The sequence below is a fragment of the Engystomops pustulosus genome, chromosome 4, assembly GCF_040894005.1.
Source record: "Engystomops pustulosus chromosome 4, aEngPut4.maternal, whole genome shotgun sequence".
Taxonomy (NCBI): domain Eukaryota; kingdom Metazoa; phylum Chordata; class Amphibia; order Anura; family Leptodactylidae; genus Engystomops; species Engystomops pustulosus.
Genome location: NC_092414.1, coordinates 16,347,789 through 16,365,905, shown reverse-complemented (window position 1 = coordinate 16,365,905; position 18,117 = coordinate 16,347,789). Strand labels below are relative to the sequence as shown.

The following is an 18,117-nucleotide window of genomic DNA, read 5'->3' as shown; positions in this document are numbered from 1 at the left end:
TTTGGGAAATTGCAGATATTACAACCTCATTTTAGAAGACATTCTCCAGTACTGGCTCTTCTAGAGGAAGACAGTAGTCAAGTCAAGATGGTCTCCACCATCACCAAATATGCACCTAAACCAACATAACATAAACCCTGCCACGATGTAACACCATCTTTCGTATTCTACCCGACAAACCCAAGCTGTTAAAGGAGGACAATGTCTGGTTTTGCGCCATATCATCCTGCGGGGGAGGCAATTTTAGTAAGTTACATTGTACGCCAGTGGAAAAATGTTTGGGACGGATATTTGCCGAATTTTTTTTGTGAGATTTCCCAAAATAAGGGTCGGTGTTTGTACTGCGGTGCACCAGACGAGGGTTGTCTGTCGACAGTGGTACGAAAGGCTTCGAGGGTGGAGAGAGTTTGATTTTTTTCCTTCTTGCTAATTTTGGAATTACGTCTTCGAAGGGAGTGTTCGACGGAGACTCTGGCATGACTTCAACCTTTATGATGTCTTCATCGACCACGCTGCAGGTGCCGAACGGTTGGCTACTAAAGAACCTTTCGTGGAATGGAAGGTGGTCCATCCCGGCGTAACTATGCTCCTTGGCAGCAATTTCCGCTTCGGATAACATCAGGCTACCACCTCTTTTCGATCTTTTTAGTGAGGGGTGTGGTTCCTCATCAGTCACATCTCCCAGAAGTCTTCTTCGAGGGAATATGGTTGGGACCGCTCCCTTTTTAAGAAAAAACGAGCGTCCTCTAATTTCGTAGCACTCTTTGCCAAAGTGAAGAGAACACATCCTGTAACTTCCTCTCGGCGCCTCTGCAATTTTCTTTGACAATTCCTCGACGTTGCCGAAGTCTTGCTCCGTCTGTAGGAGCCACATCCTCACGTTGTCAACTTCTGGCGGGAAAGCGTGAAGAACCGGAGCCGGATCTTTGGTTTTCGAGGATGAAGTACAGCCGTTTACTATACAAGAAGGCATCCTAGAAAGATTGCGAGAGTGAGTGGGGTTTGAATTCCAATTTAGGAACAAGTCAAGTTAAAATTCTGGAAAATTGGAGGAAGACATGCAAGGCAAGTGGTTTGAGGTTTCTCAACTCAATAAACCTCGTTTTTCGATAGCTCTGGGATATATTTACCCAACTGTATCTAGATTTAGGCATTTCCTGCATGAGATATCCCTGAATTATGAGTTCTTAACGAGGCAATCTTGTGAAACACGAATAATCTCATCTTAAAGGAGTTGTCCAGTGGTTTGAAAAGACGTTTGGGGGAGGCTGTGCACAGTGGGGGGGGGGAGGAGGAGGCTGTGCATACTGGGAGTGGGGGGGGGAGAGGGGAGGCTGTGCATACTGGGAGTGGGGGGGGGGAGGGACGGCTGCGCATACTGGGAGTGGGGGGGGGGAGGGGAGGCTGCGCATACTGGGAGTGGGGGAGGGGAGGCTGCGCATACTGGGGGTGGGGGGAGGCTGCGAATACTGGGAGTGGGGGGGAGGAGGCTGCGCATACTGGGAGTGGGGGGGGGAGGGGAGGCTGCGCATACTGGAGTGGGGGGGAGGCTGCGCATACTGGAGTGGGGGGGGAGGCTGCGCATACTGGAGTGGGGGGGGGAGGCTGCGCATACTGGAGTGGGGGGGGAGGCTGCGCATACTGGAGTGGGGGGGGAGGCTGCGCATACTGGAGTGGGGGGGGGAGGCTGTGCATACTGGAGTGGGGGGGGGAGGCTGTGCATACTGGAGTGGGGGGGGGGAGGCTGTGCATACTGGAGTGGGGGGGGGGAGGCTGTGCATACTGGAGTGGGGGGGAGGCTGTGCATACTGGAGTGGGGGGGGGGGCTGTGCATACTGGAGTGGGGGGGGGGGGGGCTGCGCATACTGGAGTGGGGGGGGAGGCTGTGCATACTGGAGTGGGGGGGGGAGGCTGTGCATACTGGAGTGGGGGGGGGAGGCTGTGCATACTGGAGTGGGGGGGGAGGCTGTGCATACTGGAGTGGGGGGGAGGCTGTGCATACTGGAGTGGGGGGGGGGGAGGCTGTGCATACTGGAGTGGGGGGGGAGGCTGTGCATACTGGAGTGGGGGGGGGGAGGCTGTGCATACTGGAGTGGGGGGGGGGAGGCTGTGCATACTGGAGTGGGGGGGGCTGTGCATACTGGAGTGGGGGGGGCTGTGCATACTGGAGTGGGGGGGCTGTGCATACTGGAGTGGGGGGGGCTGTGCATACTGGAGTGGGGGGGGCTGTGCATACTGGAGTGGGGGGGCTGTGCATACTGGAGTGGGGGGGCTGTGCATACTGGAGTGGGGGGGGCTGTGCATACTGGAGTGGGGGGGGGGGGGGAAGAGCATTTTAAATTTTGCGACTCAGGCAGTAAAAACGCTAGAATCAGCCCTGTTCATTCTCTCTGTACAGCTGAGCTGCAATACCAGCACTTACCATCATCAGGTGTGGCGCTATTGCTGGTACTTGTAGTGGGGGACTGGATTGTGGACGTCTGGGTGCAATTTGTAAATTATTAAAATTAGGTGGCCCATATTTCCCAGGCTTAACCCTGTGGAGTGTGGACCCAGCACCGCGTCACCTACAATGCCCCTTAGTCACTGACTGATTATGGCCCTTCACCACGCAGTAAGCAGGGGCTCCCAGCATCACGGATGTCTGCGTCTCTTTACACAAAGTGTGGTCTGGAAAACATGACCGGCACAGCGCCACCCCTGTCCTCAGGTTGTGTCTGGTACTGCAACTCTACTTCCATAAAGTCGCGATACCATGCACAGCCTGTGAACAAGTGCGGCGCTACACTTCGATGGGAATGCAGAACTCGAATGAGAACTGCACAGAAAATGTATTATTAAAGGGGGACTTCATAAGAACATGTGAAGAGACGGCAGCATATGGACGCGCACAGCGCCGTGCAGTGTATAGTGGCTGCATCTGGCATTGCAGCTCAGCCCCTGCTCATCTGAATAGAACCAAAGGGCCACGATATGAAGCGATCAGGTGTCAGACCTCCACGATTGAAATACTGGAACACCCCTTTAAGAGATCCGTAGTCAGACTCGATCCCATTACTCTGCTCGCTCTGATGAGTGGACTCGATATGGCTAAGTATAACAAAGGTTCTGGCCTCAGGGGGGTCACTCGGGGGACCTCCTGATGTCAGAGTATCCCATGTGACTGCTGGGTATCAGACTACGAGGGCCGGACCAGTGAGCGGCTGCAGGGAACACCCAGCTAAACGGGAGGAGGAGGAGGAGGGGGGAGGGGAGCCGAGAGCGAGGGAGACACAGGGATATCGCTTCCTATATATTGCACAGTTAGAGGACAACCTCACAGGGTCCTAGTGCCCGCACGATGTGCAGTGTAAAGAGGGGGGGGGGGGGCTCATCACACACCAGTCACTTACCTCCTAGCTCTGCTGCATCAGTGCACAGCCACTCACAGAACAGACTGTAGTCTGAAATCCACCTCCTGTCTCCATCTGATGATGTCATCAGCTCAGGATATTCACTTCCTGTCTAAGCTCCTCCTCCCTTTCCATGTGCTGCTTACAATGGCTGAACCCTGCTCATTGTATGGAGTATAAACTACAAGCAAGAAGACTAGAGAGAGGTTTACTTAAAGGGTGGTCCCAAATTTAAAGAATCAACCGTGAATCACACGTGACGTTTCGATTGCGTTTTTTTTTAAAGGCTCCACCCCCTTATTCACACGTTGACTAAATGCTATGTAAGCGCAACGTGTAAACGCCTTAGAATTGGCGTTTATAATGCTAAATAGCGCCTCTCATTCTATAGTGGTTGTGCTTGGTATTGCAGCTCAGCTCTATTCACTTAGGAGGAAATGCAGAGCACGGCTGTACAGCTAACCCATAGGGGGGGCCAGCATCCAGGTAGCCATAACGTCTTTGGACGTCCCCCCCCCCCCGGAGTGATGAATATTACATGTGACAGACGCCAGTGATCTCATCCCAAAACGTGTCCGATTTTAAAGGCCAAACACATGAGTAATCTCTGCCAGTCATGTGATTGAGCCACATAGTCGTAGTCAGACCTTGGATGACCCATAAGGAGCAGGTGCCAGTCACATGGAAGGATTGAGTCACGTTCACATGATCTGCTTTCCACAATTCTGAAAGACACGCGAGTAACCGGTGCCAGTCGTAGTCCACAGACCGGAGGCCGGTGTTGCAGAGCCCGCTGAGGCCGGTGTTGCAGAGGCCGGTGTAGCAGAGGCCGCTGAGGCCGGTGTTGCAGAGGCCGGTGTAGCAGAGGCCGCTGAGGCCGGTGTAGCAGAGGCCGCTGAGGCCGGTGTAGCAGAGGCCGCTGAGGCCGGAGTTGCAGAGGCCGCTGAGGCCGGTGTTGCAGAGGCCGCTGAGGCCGGTGTTGCAGAGGCCGCTGAGGCCGGTGTAGCAGAGGCCGCTGAGGCCGGTGTAGCAGAGGCCGCTGAGGCCGGTGTAGCAGAGGCCGCTGAGGCCGGTGTAGCAGAGGCCGCAGAGGCCGGTGTAGCAGAGCCCGCTGAGGCCGGTGCCGCAGAGCCCGCTGAGGCCGGTGCCGCAGAGCCCGCTGAGGCCGGTGCCGCAGAGCCCGCTGAGGCCGGTGTAGCAGAGCCCGCTGAGGCCGGTGCCGCAGAGCCCGCTGAGGCGTGAGACTTAATGTGAATACTGTTGTACCCGCAGCTCGATGTCCCCTCCATTACGGCACGGTGAGGCGTTCGGAGCAGACAAGACAAGGTGATCAGTGTGAGCGGAGTAAATGTGGCCAGCGAAACAATTTTAAAACCGGAAAAGATCCCAGTCCTGTCCGGAGGTCGGATCATTCTCCTGCACTGAGCACGTGCTGAGCGGTTCCTCTGTTATTCCTCCGGGAAATGTAGAAATGATCTGATACCTGGACATTAATAATCCTCCTATTACACAGGCAGCTACTCCCTGCAACCTGCTCAGAAACACGCACGCTCAGCTTGGCAGGGGATGCATCCTCCTATTACACAGACAGCTACTCCCCGCGACCTGCTCAGAAACATGCACGCTCGGCTCGGCAGGCGATGCACCTCTGCTCAGCAGCCAATCATTTTCCATGTTGAAATAAAACACTCCTAATCCATCAGTGACTTCCGGGTAGAATATATTGAAAAAAAAAATCTAATAACCCCCCCCCCCCCCCCCCCCCGCACCTCGTTACACGTCAGCGTCCGCTTTTGTATTGCAGCAGATGTTTCATTACGATTCAATCTCATCCGCTTTATGACTCATTCCCCGTAACAAGCGCCGCACGAAACGCCAAAGAGGTGCGCAGCGTCACAGTCACAATGTGAACAGGAGCAATAAAAAAAAACCTGCCATACAATAGACCAGAAATCAGAGAGATGCAGCCTCCAGCAAGAGGATTATACAGCACTATATGGCGGTATTACTACAGCGCGGCACTATATGAGCCTCAAATTATGGTAATACTAGAGCTCCGTGTGGCGGTATTACATGAGCCTCATAGTATGGTACTATTTGAGCACCGCATGGCGGTATTACATGAGCCTCATAGTTTGGTACTATTTGAGCACCGCATGGCGGTATTACTTGAGCCTCATAGGATTGTACGAATTGAACTCCACATGGCGGTATTATCTGAGCTCTGCATCGCTGCACTGAGCCTCATATTATGGTACCACTAGAGCTCCACGTGGCAATATTACATGAGCCTCATATTATGGTACTATTTGAGCCACATTATTGTATTATTTCAGTTCTAAGTGGCGGTATTATTTGAGCCTCATATTATACAATTATTTGAGCTCCGCACGGTGGTATTACATAGTATTATGGTACTATTTGAGCACCATGTGGCAGTATTGTATGAATCACATATGATTGTACTATTTGAGCTCTGCATTGCGGTATTACATGATCCTCATGGTATGGTACTACTAGAGCTCCGCATGGCGGTATTATGTGAGTCTCAGAGGATTGTACTATTAGAGCTCCGCATGGCAGTATTATTTGAGCCTCATATTATAGCATTATTTGAGCTCCATGTGGCGGTATTACATGAGTCTCATATTATGGTACTATTTGAGCACCACGTGGCAGTATTGTATGAGTCACATATGATTGTACTATTCGAGCTCCACATGGCGGTATTATTTGAGCTCCGCATGGCAGCACTATTTGAGCCTCATATTATGGTACTTTTCAAGCACCACGTGGCGGTATTATATGAGCCACATATTATGACACCATTAGAGCTCCGCATGGCGGTATTATTATTATTTGAGCCTCATATGATGAGACTATTTCAGCCGTGTTCTCCTTCTATGGTTGATTCAGAAAACTGATTCCAAAGAATCCGGATTCCCGTCAGGTTTCTAAGAATACGGAAGATCTGGACACATCATTAGGCATCACTATTCAAAGCCTATAGGACCTATTAAAGGCACAACGCACCTTTAAAGGGATCATTCCAGCATCACATCCATGAGCCATCCAAAATAAGACTCCCGGGACTTCTCTATTCCCGGCACAAACAGCATCCGGCGCGGCCTCTCCGCACCCTTCTCCTAATATTTGGACAATGTAACTTTTTGAAAGCTCCATGAGGCTTGTGTGACCTCAGTGCGAGAGAGAAGTCTCCACCGCTGCACTCACACTAAGAGGAGATAATACAAAGCAAACACAACGGGTAAGTGCCATACAGCGACTACCACCGGCTGATTACACAATGGAGAGCGCACCGCATTAACCCTTCACAGCTCAACTCACAAGAGACAGACAACCGAGCAACTCATAGAGGAGGAGACCCCCATATTACCAGGAGATACTACAGGATAAGTAATGTCATGTATGTACACAGTGACTGCACCAGCAGCAGAATAGTGAGTGCAGCTCTGGAGTATAATACAGGATGTAACTCAGGATCAGTACAGGATAAGTAATGTCATGTATGTACACAGTGACTGCACCAGCAGCAGAATAGTGAGTGCAGCTCTGGGGTATAATACAGGGTGTAACTCAGGATCAGTACAGGATAAGTAATATCCTGTATGTACACAGTGACTGCACCAGCAGCAGAATAGTGAGTGCAGCTCTGGAGTATAATACAGGATGTAACTCAGGATCAGTACAGGATAAGTAATGTCATGTACGTACACAGTGACTGCACCAGCAGCAGAATAGTGAGTGCAGCTCTGGAGTATAATACAGGATATAACTCAGGATCAGTACAGGATAAGTAATGTCATGTATGTACACAGTGACTGCACCAGCAGCAGAATAGTGAGTGCAGCTCTGGAGTATAATACAGGATGTAACCAGGATCAGTACGGGCGAGGGGTTTTAGTTTAGTGTAGTGTTATGTGTATTCTGTGTTTGTTATTATATATATTTAAAAAAATAAATAAATAAAAAAAAAAATGGGTGTGGGGTGGTTTGTTATTAGAGGGTGTGGGGTGGGTTTATGTATATTTATAGTCATTTATGTTTAATTGTGGGTGTGGCTTGTCTTATTGTTTATTGGTTTGGTTGAGGGTGTGACAATCGGTTGGGTGGGGGTTGTGGTATTTGGTGTTTATTCATTTTGGTGTATTGTAAGTTATTATTTTTGCTAGGTATGAATGGGGCTGGTAAGATATTGTATATATTGTATATTATGTTTGGTTTGTGTTATGTTTTTTTACTTTTATATAAAATAAAAGATCTACAGGATGTAACTCAGGATCAGTACAGGATAAGTAATGTCATGTATGTACACAGTGACTGCACCAGCAGCAGAATAGTGAGTGCAGCTCTGGAGTATAATACAGGATGTAACTCAGGATCAGTACAGGATAAGTAATGTCATGTATGTACACAGTGACTGCACCAGCAGCAGAATAGTGAGTGCAGCTCTGGTGTATAATACAGGATGTAACTCAGGATCAGTACAGGATAAGTAATGTCATGTGTGTACACAGTGACTACACCAGCAGAATAGTGAGTGCAGCTCTGGGGTATAATACAGGATGTAACTCAGGATCAGTACAGGATAAGTAATGTCATGTATGTACACAGTGACTACACCAGCAGCAGAATAGTGAGTGCAGCTCTGGAGTATAATACGGGATGTAACTCAGGATCAGTGCAGGATAAGTAATGTCATGTATGTACACAGTGACTGCACCAGCAGCAGAATAATGAGTGCAGCTCTGGGGTATAATACAAGATGTAACTCAGGATCAGTACAGGATAAGTAATGTCATGTATGTACACAGTGACTACACCAGCAGCAGAATAGTGAGTGCAGCTCTGGGGTATAATACAGGATGTAACTCAGGATCAGTACAGGATAAGTAATGTCATGTATGTACACAGTGACTGCACCAGCAGCAGGATAGTGAGTGCAGCTCTGGGGTATAATACAGGGTGTAACTCAGGATCAGTACAGGATAAGTAATGTCATGTATGTACACAGTGACTGCACCAGCAGCAGAATAGTGAGTGCAGGTCTGGGGTATAATACAGGATGTAACTCAGGATCAGTACAGGATAAGTAATGTCATGTATGTACACAGTGACTGCACCAGCAGCAGAATAGTGAGTGCAGCTCTGGGGTATAATACAGGATGTAACTCAGGATCAGTACAGGATAAGTAATGTCATGTATGTACACAGTGACTGCACCAGCAGCAGAATAGTGAGTGCAGCTCTGGGGTATAATACAGGATGTAACTCAGGATCAGTACAGGACAAGTAATGTCATGTATGTACACAGTGACTGAACCAGCAGCAGAATAGTGAGTGCAGCTCTGGAGTATAATACAGGATGTAACTCAGGATCAGTACAGGATAAGTAATGTCATGTATGTACACAGTGACTGCACCAGCAGCAGGATAGTGAGTGCAGCTCTGGGGTATAATACAGGGTGTAACTCAGGATCAGTACAGGATAAGTAATGTCATGTATGTACACAGTGACTGCACTAGCAGCAGAATAGTGAGTGCAGCTCTGGAGTATAATACAGGATGTAACTCAGGATCAGTACAGGATAAGTAATGTCATGTATGTACACAGTGACTGCACCAGCAGCAGAATAGTGAGTGCAGCTCTGGGGTATAATACAGGATGTAACTCAGGATCAGTACAGGATAAGTAATGTCATGTATGTACACAGTGACTGCACCAGCAGCAGAATAGTGAGTGCAGCTCTGGAGTATAATACAGGATGTAACTCAGGATCAGTACAGGATAAGTAATGTCATGTATGTACACAGTGACTGCACCAGCAGCAGAATAGTGAGTGCAGCTCTGGGGTATAATACAGGATGTAACTCAGGATCAGTACAGGATAAGTAATGTCATGTATGTACACAGTGACTGCACCAGCAGCAGAATAGTGAGTGCAGCTCTGGAGTATAATACAGGATGTAACTCAGGATCAGTACAGGATAAGTAAAGTCATGTATGTACACATTGACTGCACCAGCAGCAGAATAGTGAGTGCAGCTCTGGGGTATAATACAGGATGTAACTCAGGATCAGTACAGGATAAGTAATGTCATGTATGTACACAGTGACTGTACCAGCAGCAGAATAGTGAGTGCAGCTCTGGAGTATAACACAGAATATAACTTGGTTCCTCTCTCTGGTTACTTGTACAGATGTGACTTATGTGATTTAGGATTTGGTGCAGGAAGGGCCAATACGATGACCCCTGTGATGTCTAGTAAAAGAATGGGTTAAGCTTCCCAATTTTAAAGGTACAATACCCTTTAAGAACTATGGGCCACACGTATCACTCGTTTTTTTTTGTTGTTTTTGCGCCTTTTCATTCAGGCGCACCGTTTTTGCACCATTTTTGCGATTAAACACCAAACTAGCCGCGCAGCACAAATAAGCAGCTTTCCCTCATCTATCTTACCAATCCAGATGTTTTGCTGCACCTAATGATATTCATCACTTGCAACGTTTTCATTTAGGCGCAAAAACACTCCAGCCCGAAGGTGGCGTTATCTGAGAAGAAAGCACTGAGCCCCTGTGCAGAACAGCTCATTTCTAGCAGCAAAGCTCAGCCAGACACTAGTACATATAATACAGACATTAGATACTCTGCAGACACTAGAACATATAATAGATACATTAGATACATTACAGACAGGAGCTGCAGACTATTTACAGTTCATCACCTTCTATTTACAAAACATTCTGCAAAACGCTGAGCTCACAGCAAGAGAGAAGAGAACTTTGCACAAGTTTGCAGAAGTTTGCAGAATGTTGCAGATACTACAGACAAGTGTCCCCCATGTAATTCTGCACAGTATCACCAGTGTATCTGAGGGGGATACTGTGCAGAATTACAGGGGTGCAGCAGGAGATCAGCACTGGGGAATCCCCTCCAGGAGAAGCCCCTGCTGAGGAGGTCACTGGGTGCTGGGTGTCACACACCTGGGTGCTGCTGTGAGTGTTATCTTCATTCTGGGCTGTGGGAGAAGCAGAGAGGAGCTTGTAGCAGGATCACATGTAAGTGCCCGAATCTAACATTGCGCCTAAACTGTGTTAAAGTAAAGTGATTAATAAGAGGCAGAAAATATACTTATCACAGATGGTTGTAGCTTGTGATAATTCTGGCAAAACAGTGCGCCTGAATTTAGGCGCAACTACTACACTTAGGTGCACAAAAGTGATAAATGTGGCCCTATGAATAGTAACAAGGAGGATAGAAGATGTGACCGGATCATCAGATTTATAGCGGCTATTACCTTATAGATGACATCACACAAGCTTAGAGCTTATAAATCAGAATGGGGGGGGTGATGTCATGTTCTAGAGGAAGACGACCCCGGAGCAGATGAAGTAATGAGGGAGGGGGGAGAAGATGTGACAGATTGGAGTCAGGCGGCTCCATGTGGAATTGGGATTAGCCTTTGTTTCCAGAAGAAGAAGAAATAAGACCCCCACACAAACACAAGACCCCAATAGAGAATAGAATGCGTCTTCTCACATACCGGACCCCCGGAGAGAGAGAATAGAACGAGCCCACCACCTCCTTACATACCGGACCCCCGGAGAGAGAATAGAACGAGCCCACCACCTCCTCACATACCGGACCCCCGGAGAGAGAATAGAACGAGCCCATCACCTCCTCACATACCGGACCCCCGGAGAGAGAATAGAACGAGCCCACCACCTCCTTACATACCGGACCCCCGGAGAGAGAATAGAACGAGCCCATCACCTTCTCACATACCGGACCCCCGGAGAGAGAATAGAACGAGCCCATCACCTCCTCACATACCGGACCCCCTGAGAGAGAATAGAACGAGCCCATCACCTCCTCACATACCGGACCCCCGGAGAGAGAATAGGACGAGCCCATCACCTCCTCACATACCGGACCCCCGGAGAGAGAATAGAACGAGCCCATCACCTCCTCACATACCGGACCCCCGGAGAGAGAAGAGAACAAGCTCATCACCTCCTCTAGTACCGGACCCCCGGAGAGAATAGAACGAGCCCATCACCTCCTCACATACCGGACCCCCGGAGAGAGAAGAGAACAAGCTCATCACCTCCTCACATACCGGACCCCCTGGAGAGAGAATAGAACGAGCCTATCACCTTCTCACATACCGGACCCCCTGGAGAGAGAATAGAACGAGCCCATCACCTCCTCACATACCGGACCCCCGGAGAGAGAATAGAACGAGCCCTTCACCTCCTCACATACCGGACCCCCTGGAGAGAGAATAGAACGAGCCCATCACCTCCTCACATACCGGACCCCCGGAGAGAGAATAGAACGAGCCCATCACCTCCTCACATACCGGACCCCCGGAGAGAGAGAATAGAACGAGCCCATCACCTCCTCACATACCGGACCCTCAGAGAGAGAATAGAACGAGCCCATCACCTCCTCACATACCGGACCCTCAGAGAGAGAATAGAACGAGCCCATCACCTCCTCACATACCGGACCCCCGGAGAGAGAATAGAACGAGCCCATCACCTCCTCACATACCGGACCCCCTGAGAGAGAGAATAGAACGAGCCCATCACCTCCTCACATACCGGACCCCCGGAGAGAGAATAGAACAAGCCTATCACCTCCTCACATACCGGACCCCCTGAGAGAGAGAATAGAACGAGCCCATCACCTCCTCACATACCGGACCCCCGGAGAGAGAATAGAACGAGCCTATCACCTCCTCACATACCGGACCCCCGGAGAGAGAATAGAACGAGCCCATCACCTCCTCACATACCGGACCCCCGGAGAGAGAATAGAACGAGCCCATCACCTCCTCACATACCGGACCCCCGGAGAGAGAATAGAACAAGCCCATCACCTCCTCACATACCGGACCCCCGGAGAGAGAATAGAAAAAGCCCATCACCTTCTCACATACCGGACCCCCGGAGAGAGAATAGAACGAGCCCATCACCTTCTCACATACCGGACCCCCGGAGAGAGAATAGAACGAGCCCATCACCTCCTCACATACCGGACCCCCGGAGAGAGAATAGAACGAGCCCATCACCTCCTCACATACCGGACCCCCGGAGAGAGAATAGAACGAGCCCATCACCTCCTCACATACCGGACCCCCGGAGAGAGAATAGAACGTGCCCATCACCTTCTCACATACCGGACCCCCGGAGAGAGAATAGAATGAGCCTATCACCTCCTCACATACCGGACCCCCGGAGAGAGAATAGAACGAGCCCATCACCTCCTCACATACCGGACCCCCGAAGAGAGAATAGAACGTGCCCATCACCTCCTCACATACCGGACCCCCGAAGAGAGAATAGAACGTGCCCATCACCTCCTCACATACCGGACCCCCAGAGAGAGAAGAGAACAAGCCCATCACCTCCTCACATACCGGACCCCCAGAGAGAGAATAGAACGAGCCCATCACCTCCTCACATACCGGACCCCCCGGAGAGAGAATAGAACGAGCCTATCACCTCCTCACATACCGGACCCCCGGAGAGAGAATAGAACGAGCCTATCACCTCCTCACATACCGGACCCCCGGAGAGAGAATAGAAGGAGCCCATCACCTCCTCACATACCGGACCCCCGGAGAGAGAATAGAAGGAGCCCATCACCTCCTCACATACCGGACCCCGGAGAGAGAATAGAACGAGCCCATCACCTCCTCACATACCGGACCCCCGGAGAGAGAATAGAACGAGCCTATCACCTCCTCACATACCGGACCCCCGGAGAGAGAATAGAACGAGCCCATCACCTCCTCACATACCGGACCCCCGGAGAGAGAATAGAACGAGCCCATCACCTCCTCACATACCGGACCCCCAGAGAGAGAATAGAACGAGCCTATCACCTCCTCACATACCGGACCCCCTGAGAGAGAGAATAGAACGAGCCCATCACCTCCTCACATACCGGACCCCCAGAGAGAGAGAATAGAACGAGCCCATCACCTCCTCACATACCGGACCCCCAGAGAGAGAAGAGAACGAGCCCACCATCTCCTCACATACCGGACCCCCAGAGAGAGAATAGAACGAGCCCATCACCTCCTCACATACCGGACCCCCAGAGAGAGAATAGAACAAGCCCATCACCTCCTCACAAACCGGACCCCCGGAGGGAATAGAATAAGTCCACCATCTCCTCACATACCGGACCCCCGGAGAGAGAATAGAACGAGCCCACCTTCTCCTCACATACCGGACCCCCAGAGGGAATAGAAGGAGCAGCAGTCATATGACACAATAATAATCACCGAAAATGATCAGAAAATGTAACAATTCTCATAGAACAATAATAACAAATAGAAGCAAATACAGAACAATAGGAAAGATACAAATAATAGGGAACAGGAACAATCGGGACAAACACAACAACTGAATGAACGTCAAAGGGAAGAAGAAGAATGAAAGTGTAAATATTCCTGTAGAACAAATCACCAAACACTCAAATATTTACACAACAACAACAACAACAACAAGACCTTTATACTGAGCGCAAAATAACAATAAAAAAACCGAAGAAATCGCTAATTCTCCACTCGTCCCGTATTTGGTCGCATTTCTCTCTTATATTTTTTTGGTTACATTATTGCAGTTATTTTCCAAGTTTTTGGTTTTCTGTCTTAAACATCATTTATGCATCATTTTTATCATTCACCTTTCAAACTTTTAACAAGTTTCATTTTTTTTTTAAATATTTTTTTCCCCCTCAATGGTATAATTTATAATTAGTCTTCTCTATACAGCGGTTATTATTATTATGTGTTCCCCCTCTATGTATCAGGTCACAGCCCTGTGAAGCGCATCTCCCCCGTGGTCCCCCTGCAGAGCATCTCTCCCGTGGTCCCCCTGCAGAGCATCTCCCCCGTGGTCCCCTTGCAGAGCATCTCTCCCGTGGTCCCCCTGCAGAGCATCTCACCCAGGCCGCTGATCTCCTGGCGGATGCTCAGGCGGTTCCGCTCGTCCACTATGGCAGAGATCATCTGCTGGAGGGAGCGGTCCAGGCCCCCGTTCTCCTCGTCCCTCCTCTTCACCGCCGCCATCCTCCCCCCGGAGCTGCTCTCATCGCACTGATCCCGGCGACTCCCCACCAGTGACTGAGCCTCCTGTCAGGCGACACTTCCGCCTCCCATAGCGGAGCGGCCGGGAGCTTCCTGCAACACGCTGCGAGCCGCAACCAATCAGAATCCGGAGCGGAGTGACAGCGGGCGGGATCTAAACAAAGCCGTCCAATCACCTCCGGGAAAGATGAAAGCTGGGGAGTAAACAGCCTATCGGAATTCGGAAATGTTTGACAGTGGGCGTAGCGTGGCGGAAACATCTCTAATTATTACTGGCCGGGGGGCGGGGCTTAGGGAACTCTGGGGGCCAATCAGCTGGCGCGGTGATTTAAAGGGACTGTAATGTGTCCTGAGAGGGGAGGGGCTGCAGGGTGTGAGGTCATGTGACTGCGAGGAGGGGGCTCATTCTCATCAGCATCTTACAGAACTATAGTGATCAGATTTACCCAATTATCGGGGTATGAAGGGTCATTGGTGGGGGCTCCACCGATAGCGGACCGCTCCTCGCTCTTAAAGGGATTGTCTAAGATTCATTGTTATCCTTTATCCATAGAATAGGAAACAACACAATGATTGGTCGGGTGTCGCCCTATCACTGGGATCACTAGAACAAACGCCCCGATCCACAGATATAAGGGGACCAAGATGGGCGCTATTAAAGGGATATGTCTCATTTACAGGGCGAGAAAGGGCGCCCCCTGTGCTTGACTTGTGGACCCCCATAGCGAAAAACATTTTAGTATCTGATTTACTTTTGGCGCGGGGGAGGGGGGCTTCACATTCCTAATAGACAGGACAGGAATACCCGAGCCGTGACCAAAAACTAAACACAGACTCCCCTTTAACATCCCCTTTTATTAGGGTTTATTTTTGGTGTGAGAAATCCATTATTTAGGGAACGCACGCGACTTACATCCCACGGGAAGCGGAGGACGGATACAGGACACGGCGTAAACATAGAAAGTACCAACAACCGTATCCGTAACGGGGGAAATCCTGAAAGACCTCCATACAGTCCATAAATAACCGCGCACAATGGATGGGACAGAACCAGAACATAAACACAGAGGGCACAGAGAAAAGCTGGGTCAGGCTGATCATGTGACACGGCTCAGCCTGCCATATGGTGCCCACATTGCGTCATACAGTGCCCATATACCGCTGCCCATATGGTGCAACACTCTGTGTAGGGTGGGGCTGCCCCCTGCTGGTAACACTAGTAATAACAGTACTAGTTCTGTATGTGACAAGTCACCCAGCTTTCCCAGGGTCAGAGCTGTAATGTATGACCCTCTCCAGTGCCCCCTCCCCTGAGTGTGAGTGCTCTCTCTATCCTGGTATAAACTGTGATATCATTAGGGACGTATTCACATCAGCCGCTGCTCTAATACTCCCCGGGGCTGGGGGTCTCCCTGTCCCCCCCCCCCCCATTAATAACCACGTCCTGTCCTATCATGTGATCAGAAATGTTTTATCCTATTCATCCCCTACTGGATCGTTGCCAGTAAAAGGGGAAACCAAAACCGACAACAATCGATTTGATTTCCAGGAGGAATAACGGAGGAACATTGCACAATAGACAGGAATAAGGAAAGATCATCCAGAATTGTTAAATGATGAGGAATCGATTGATTATTAAAGCTGACATTTCAGAAGAGGGGACAGTTGTTTTCTAAATATTTAAATGTGGAATACCTGCCACCACCACAAGGGGGAGCTCGATGCCTATGAATGTCTTGGGTTATTTCCTGCTTATAACACTGATCTCTCATCATCAGGAAAGGGAATTTCTGTCTGATTTTTGTGTGTGTCCAGTTGTGCAAAAGTTTTGTGAGATTTGGGATGATTTTGCAGCTGTATGAGGTACTGGATCTCAAGGAAACACCGTATACAATGGGTTTAAAGGGGATGTGTCACTAAGTACAAATTCCCGAGTGACTGATCTCAGGTGGCCGCCGCTGTGCACATGATCAGTTTGGCATTTGTTTTTTGAAAATCCGACCACCGGTTCACAAGATATGACCCGTGGAAGTTTATGTCTGAATTAGCGCATTGTATAGTAGGGGGCGTGTCTCCGTGTGATACAATGTGCTACTTCACACACAGAACTTCCAGGGAATGTATCTTGTGAACTGGTGGTCGGATTCTTAAACAACAAACACCAAATTGATCAGGGACCCAGAGGCAATCACACGAGGTAGGTCATTCAGTATTTGTACTTGGTAATATGTTTCCTTTAAATTTAACCCATCTGTTCCCTGGCAACCAATAGGACGTCAGGGCATAGACAGACCAGGCAGTATTATAGTAGTTATATTCCTGTACATAGGGGGCAGTATTATAGTAGTTATATTCCTGTACATAGGGGGCAGTATTATAGTAGTTATATTCCTGTACATAGGGGACAGTATTATAGTAGTTATATTCTTGTACATAGGGGCAGTATTATAGTAGTTATATTCCTGTACATAGGGGACAGTATTATAGTAGTTATATTCTTGTACATAGGGGCAGTATTATAGTAGTTATATTCCTGTACATAGGGGGCAGTATTATAGTAGTTATATTCCTGTACATAGGGGGCAGTATTATAGTAGTTATATTCTTGTACATAGGGGGCAGTATTATAGTAGTTATATTCTTGTACATAGGGGGCAGTATTATAGTAGTTATATTCCTGTACATAGGGGGCAGTATTATAGTAGTTATATTCTTGTACATAGGGGGCAGTATTATAGTAGTTATATTCCTGTACATAGGGGGCAGTATTATAGTAGTTATATTCCTGTACATAGGGGGCAGTATTATAGTAGTTATATTCTTGTACATAGGGGGCAGTATTATAGTAGTTATATTCTTGTACATAGGGGGCAGTATTATAGTAGTTATATTCCTGTACATAGGGGGCAGTATTATAGTAGTTATATTCTTGTACATAGGGGGCAGTATTATAGTAGTTATATTCCTGTACATAGGGGGCAGAATTATAGTAGTTATATTCTTGTACATAGGGGGCAGTATTATAGGAGTCATATTCCTGTACATAGGGGGCAGTATTATAGTAGTTATATTCTTGTACATAGGGGGCAGTATTATAGGAGTCATATTCCTGTACATAGGGGGCAGTATTATAGTAGTTATATTCTTGTACATAGGGGGCAGTATTATAGTAGTTATATTCTTGTACATAGGGGGCAGTATTATAGTAGTTATATTCCTGTACATAGGGGGCAGTATTATAGTAGTTATATTCTTGTACATAGGGGGCAGTATTATAGTAGTTATATTCCTCTACATAGGGGCAGTATTATAGTAGTTATATTCCTGTACATAGGGGGCAGTTTTATAGCAGTTATATTCTTGTACATAGGGAGCAGTATTATAGTAGTTATATTCTTGTACATAGGGGGCAGTATTATAGTAGTTATATTCTTGTACATAGGGGGCAGTATTATAGTAGTTATATTCTTGTACATAGGGGGCAGTATTATAGTAGTTATATTCCTGTACATAGGGGACAGTATTATAGCAGTTATATTCTTGTACATAGGGGGTAGTATTATAGTAGTTATATTCCTGTACATAGGGGCAGTATTAT

At 48.6% G+C, this 18,117-nt stretch overlaps 1 protein-coding gene across 3 annotated transcripts in view; it reads right to left on the bottom strand.

The window, feature by feature from the left end:
• KIAA0930 (KIAA0930 ortholog) overlaps positions 1-14,633 on the bottom strand; it is a 28,493-nt gene extending 13,860 nt beyond the window's left edge. For 2 of the 3 annotated variants that reach the window (XM_072145312.1, XM_072145311.1), the window contains exon 1: positions 14,378-14,633. In XM_072145312.1, the coding sequence (XP_072001413.1) occupies positions 14,378-14,501 (124 nt within the window). In that variant the 5' untranslated portion in view covers positions 14,502-14,633. Of the gene's footprint in view, positions 1-3,392; positions 3,512-14,377 lie in introns of those variants that run through there. The other variant, XM_072145313.1, reaches the window with a different exon arrangement.
• Positions 14,634-18,117: the final 3,484 nt, after the last annotated feature.